The following is a 6213-nucleotide window of genomic DNA, read 5'->3' as shown; positions in this document are numbered from 1 at the left end:
TAAATAAAAGCCACACCTCCATCTCAAAGAAAAAACTCAACGCTCATCTCCTCCTGATGATTCTTAGAGCAGGTCTCAGCCGTCTGATTGGAACGCAGCCGGCAACATTTCAGCACCTCGGACAGCAACACAATAGCCAGTGGAGATCCAGCAGAGGAGGAAAGAAGAAGGGAAAAAAAGGAAACATGAGGACAAAAGACAGAGGAGGAGGTGGAGGAGGAGGGCAGGGGGACATACAAAAGAGAGAAGTGGGGGGAAGAGAAGAATTTGGCTGCTGGGAGGCCATTCACAGAGAACACAAAGAGCCAATGTCAACTCCAGTTGAAGGACAGAAAACAGAATTAGCATTAGTTCATCCATGTCACACGGCCCTGCGAGAGCACAGCAGGCCCCGACGATGCCAACATGTGTACAAACGTGCGCAATTTTCCAACAGCAGCTTGGAGGGAAACACTAATATAACATCCTTGTGCTGATCCAAAGAGCAACCCATGACTGTCAGCTGTAGTTGTTCTCAATGCAAGCAGCATTTTCCTCTAAATAATCCTTTGTGACGTTCAACATGTGGAGGAATGCTGCATCTCCTGAGAAATGGCTGCTATGGATTGCTGCAGACTCCCCTCCATTTTCAGCACAGCCACATTTTCTTTTACTGCTTATCCACGAGGGACTGCCGACTACTGTTAATTGCAATACTAATGACAATTCTTCTCTCCTGCAAGACTGCACAGCTCAAGAAGAGGCAGCTGCTTAAAAAAATAACACATTTTTCTACCTACACAAATCTCCCGAGGCCAGCTGGCATCTTCATCAGACAATACGATCACTGTACAGCCCTCAGTGGTATTCTGACACCAAAATATTGACCCTCCACAATAAGTAGGGGTAATAGTGTGCACATGGAACGATGGATGGAGGTTTTCCAGAGGGAGAGTGAGTGAGTGAGAATGGAAGAAAATGTTGAAATGCTGTGTCAGTGCGGGAGAAAGCAGCGGCTATCATTCAGCTCGGAAGCAAAGAAACCGACACACAATAAAAAAAGGGAAAAAAGCATCTCATCTCGTCAATCATTAGAGGGCCCATCACTTTTCATTAGGCAGGGAGAGAGAGGAGCTGCAGGCAGGCTCTATTTTCATTTTCTCCGGCTGCCACCACACACAGCAGACCACAGCACACTGCAACATCTCAAAATAATCACGCACAGTCTCAAGAAAAATTTACCTCAAGCTCAGGATCTTGACAAAGTGCTTCAGTGAAAATTTAATGGCGCAATTTCGCCGGCGCTGTATTGCTCCCCTATAGCATACAATGTTCTCTAGAAGTTTTACATCTCCAAAGACACTTCATAATGAAAGCAAAATAACATTGTTCTCCCTGTCAGCAACTGATATCATCTCACACCCAGTCTCAAGTTCAGTATTTATCTTTTTTCTCTTTAAACGGACAAATAATCTTCTATTTTACATAAAGACTTGATTCTTTAAAATACAGCACTTTCAAAAATGAAACAAAAGAAAGAAACATTTCCATTTTGCAGAAAGCATTGTTGATAAAATAGTTGAGTGCAAAGGCACTTTCTGGAGTAAGTATAGTAAGATTTTGCCGCTTGTTGAGATTTGAAAACCTTTTTTTTATGTTTTAACACTCACCATTTATCAGTGTAGGCTAAGTATGTACAGGAATGTCAATCTGTAGCATTTCTTCCTCTACAAAGAATCATTATTTCATACTCTTGTGTTTGTCACAGGGAAAAATAAAATACAGTTTTATGAAAAGCACAAAGCCGTATTTGTACACAGTCCTGCCAATTATATACCTGCCGTCATCAGAGTCTTTAGAATTTCATTTAGTCAAAAAAGAAGAAATAATTTATACCTTCCAGGAGAAAAAATAGAACTGCATAATAATATACTTCTTATATTCCTTTTTATACATCTTGAAAAGAAAAAACGAGAAGAAAAGGAAGAGAGAAAAAAGATGATGAAAGGCTTGGGTTCACTTCCAGTCCGTGGTGTTGGATTGAACACAGATAGATAAGATAGATATATAGAGGGCTATTATTACAGTAACTGCGTGATTATTATGAACGCTGCACAGAACCTGGGGAGGGGGCGTCGTCAATATCTTACAGTTGGCTCATGGCAGTCTGTTTCTCCAGAACCTCCAGGTAGTCCGGCTCTGTTTTTAGCTTCCCGGGCAGCAGCAGTGGGTGCTCATTGTTTTTGGAGGGGTGTTCTGGCCCAAAGTATTTCCTGGGGGTCCCATACAGCACAGTTTTGTTCAACCTGTCCTGGTTGGTGATGTGCCGCCGGGCCGTAGCAGCCTCGTAGGGGGGCACGATGCAGGGTCTCTTAGGCAAAGTGCAAAAGTTGTAATTAAAAGGAGGGGCAGCTGCAGGGAGCTCCTTGGTAGGCCTCTCCCCTAAGTTCTGATACAACATCTCAGGAGGCTCCGGGGTGGTCAGGCCACAAGATGTTGGTGATTTATCCATAAAATCCACTGCGCTGATGGTGTAGGCCCCTGGGCTGCGGTGCAGGATGTCGTCCTTCTTAGCATCCAGGGGCCCAAAGCTAAGCTCCTTCAGGTTGCGGTAGTACGCCACCTGCTCGCCGTCCTTCTGCATGTAGATGGGGTTTTGGCACATGGAGCCCACTGGTGGGGGGATGTAGTTATAAACGTGGCTTTCTGAGCTTTTGTCTTGGGTCGGTTCGGGGGTGTAGGAGCCGTATTGCACTTGGAAAGAGTTGAGATCTAAGTTGTTGGCGCCTGTGGGGACGTGTTCCACCCCTTTACGCCGTTTCAGGACAAAAACAAAGAGTCCTGCTCCGAAGCACACGGACAGGATGAAAACGACCAGGAGCCCAAGAATGAGCACTGAGAGGGGCACCTCAGGGTGCAGCTCAGGGGTCTGGATGCGGGATTCAGTGGGGCTGACGGAGCTAAAAGAAGAGGAGGGAGAGGAAGTGGGGGTGCTGGCCTCTGTTCCGGGGCTCATTAATGTGGGGGCTTTAGTAGGGGGGGCGTGTTGAGGCGGGGGCACCTCGCTTGGCTCGGGGCAGATGGCCTCGTTACGGAGCGAGCGCAGCAGGCGGCCTGCGTGTTTGGAGGGAGAATCACAGGTGATTTCATTCACCACCACACTGGTGCTGGACAACTCCATCCAGTTCTTGAGCGCCACGATGTCACAGGTGCAGTCCCAGGGGTTCTCCTGCAGGTCGATCTGGATAAACGCCGACAGCTGGTCCAGAACTCCTCGAACCGGGAGGTAGGAGAAGTGATTATTCCTCAGGTTGAGTCTCGTTAGCATGGTGCCCCCAAAAACATTGTCAGGGAGCGATCTGAGCAGGTTGTTGTTCAGAAAGAGCAGCTGGAGGTTGTGCAGAGAGTTAAAGGTTTGTGGTAGAATGTCCTTGATGATGTTGTATTCCAAATACAGGTACTGGAGGGACTGCAGGCCAGCAAAAAGAGACTGAGACAGTGACTCAATGTAATTCCCGTTTAGATAGAGCCGCCTGAGGTTTGTGAGATTCTCAAATGCACCCTCCTGGATCACTGCTATCCTGTTATTCCCTAAATGGAGCAGCTCCAGTGAGCTGTACTCAGTCAGGTCGGTTCTGTAAATCACTTGTAGGTAGTTACCAGTCAGGTGGAGTTTCTTTGGGTAGGAGGGCTTCGGGTTCAGCTCACTAATGTTATGCAACTTTCGCTCTTGGCAATTGATGTTCAGTCCACTGTCAGGGTTCTGTGACGTGCAAACACACACGCTGGGACACAGCATGGGCACCGGGGAACGCGTCTGGTAAACCATGATAGGCCCAAAAACATGTTTGTCCTTACCGATGCGAGGGGTGGGCCGGTGGCGCATTTTGGGCGGGCGGGAGGCTTTAGGAGTCCGGGTGGGGGTGATGACGCCGGGGTGGTAGGTCGGAGGCAGGGCCCCTTGAAAGTGAGAGTCGGAGGGGGGGTGAACGCGCTCCCCAGCGTTCCTGCGTGGGCACAGATCCTGCTTTATGAGCTGGGTGATGTCTTTGCCGTGCAGCCTGAACGGCGTCTCGCACACGATGTCTCCCACGAACACGGAGATGGTGTCCAGCCAGGATTTGAGGGGGATCAGGTCGCAGGTGCAGTTCCACGGATTCTCCTCCAGCTGGATCTCCATGATGCCACCTATGTGCTCCAGAACCCCGGCGAACGGCAGCATCTTGAGCCGGTTGCCACGTAAATCCAAGTGTGTGAGGAGCACAAAGCGGAAAATGTTGGGAGGCAAAGACAGCAGCAGGTTGTCATTCAGGATCAACACTTTGAGCTTATTGAGTTTACTGAAGGCGCCCGGCTCGACGGCGCTGATGTAATTATAGTCCGCCTGTAAATACTCCAAACTCTCCAGACCAGCAAAGGTGTCCTCTTTAATCACCTCCAGGTTGTTGTTGTTCAGATGGAGCCGCTTCAGGAAGCGCAGCCCGTTAAAAGCGCCGGTTCGGATCTCCTGCAAGCCGTTATTCCCCAGATGCAGCGAGGTGACATTGCCATAATTGACAAACTCATTGGCGCTGAGCCGTGACAGGAAGTTTCCGTTTAGAAAAAGTTGGGAGATTTTATTGGGGGGCGCCTGGAACAGACTGACGGTGGTAAATCCTTTATTCTCACAGTTGATGTTCAGGATGTTCTCCCGCTCCTCGCAGGCGCAGCGCGTCTTGCAGATGTCTTTGGAGGCTGAAGTTTTGCGGCTCTCCGTTTCGGACGGTGACAGGCTGGTGACCGTGAGGACGCTCAGAAAGAGGACGCCGCTCAGCATTTTTACAGCCAAAAATGGTCGCTGAAATATAGATCCAGCATTTAACTTTGCAGCGTTGAGCCTTTTTAGACGGAACGGAGAAAAAAAAAAAAAAAACACTGAGGGAGCGTGTTCTCACAGCAGTGAGAGGTGGAGGAAAAGGAGGTAGAGGCGCTCACACACACACTCTCTCACACACACACATGCAGGCACACAGGCGCGCAAAAAACAGGCGCACCGCTGGTAGTTGGTGTTGAAATGGGACCGTGACGCACAGGGGATGCGCACATCTCTCCGCTGACCTTCACTTTGAATCCCCAAATTCCCGAAATCCGTCCAAAAAACAAAGAATTTAAAAAAAAGATAAAAAGAAAAAATCAACCCTGCAAAACCTAAAAAGCAAAACCACCGCAAACCAGTGGGATCCTGCGTGCTGGGTGAACTTGGCACATTGTCAGAGGCAGAGGGAGAATCGGTGAGAAAAAGCCTCTTACAGCAAACCCCCCTTTTTCAGAGCACCGATTTATTCAGTGGCTTCACGCAGATCAGCAGCAGCTGCAGCCAAATACTCAGAGGGAGACACGGACTGTGAAAAGCTCCCTCTTTTCCACTCCAGGCAGAAAAGACGCTTCATTTTAGTCCAGGCAAAAAAGAAATCACAAGATCCAGAGGAAAAAATGCGCAAAGACGCACCATGACGCACGGCTGGCTTTCCTTCTCATAGCCTTCTCCAGAGGAAAGGAATGAGGCTAACAGCGAATTCTTGAGCAGAAAAGAAGAGAAAAGGGTCAGAGAGAGAGAAAGCGCAGGAGGAGATGTATATTCCCGGAGCTGAGGCATAACTACAGCCGGTGCCGTCGGTCCTCCTCCTCCTCCGCTCCGCACTGAGAGCAGCACTGAGCGTCTGCTGCTGCTGCCCGACTGCGTTTGTGTGAGTTTGTGTCAGTGTGGATGTGTGTGTGTGTGTGTGTGTGTGTGTGTGTGTGTGTGTGTGTGTGTGTGTGTGTGGCAAAGAGAGAGAGAGTGAGGGAGAGAGAGAGAGAGAGATCGGGGTCCGTTACGTCACCAACACAGTCAACACGAACACACACTCATGGACACACACACGGGCTCCTAAAAGAGAAAGAACCCACAACCCTGCAACAAGAGCCGTTTTTACCTCATAGCCTCACACTGAACCCCAGTTTTATCCCGGACAAAGTGAGAAATTTCTCCCCATATTAAACTGAAATAATTCCGTTTTCACTGCAGATTCGGAGAAAGTTTGCTTCAACCAGCATCATCTTTCTGTGTGGTTACAGAAGTTTTAAAATCTCCCTTAGAACTGAGCTGCTTCACTATTAAAATGCACTTCATTGTGTTCCTCATTTCTCGTGTACACCTGACAGCTCTAAAATAAACCCTGATTCCTAACAGGAGTCTAGTTTGCATTAAAAAAA

At 48.5% G+C, this 6213-nt stretch overlaps 1 protein-coding gene across 1 annotated transcript; it reads right to left on the bottom strand.

The window, feature by feature from the left end:
* Positions 1–1234: 1234 nt before the first annotated feature.
* slitrk2 (SLIT and NTRK-like family, member 2) lies at positions 1235–5712 on the bottom strand. Its single transcript, XM_023280872.3, has one exon. The coding sequence runs from the start codon at positions 4793–4795 to the stop codon at positions 2126–2128; it is 2670 nt and encodes an 889-aa protein (XP_023136640.1). The 5' UTR covers positions 4796–5712; the 3' UTR covers positions 1235–2125.
* Between the last annotated feature and the right edge of the window lie 501 nt (positions 5713–6213).

This window comes from Amphiprion ocellaris, chromosome 13 (assembly GCF_022539595.1).
Source record: "Amphiprion ocellaris isolate individual 3 ecotype Okinawa chromosome 13, ASM2253959v1, whole genome shotgun sequence".
Taxonomy (NCBI): Eukaryota; Metazoa; Chordata; class Actinopteri; family Pomacentridae; genus Amphiprion; species Amphiprion ocellaris.
This window is presented reverse-complemented; position numbering and strand designations above follow the sequence as displayed.

Coding starts and splice junctions, on each gene's coding strand:
- slitrk2 (XM_023280872.3), bottom strand. CDS start 4,795: ATGCTGAGCGGCGTCCTCTTTCTGAGCGTCCTCACGGTCACCAGCCTG.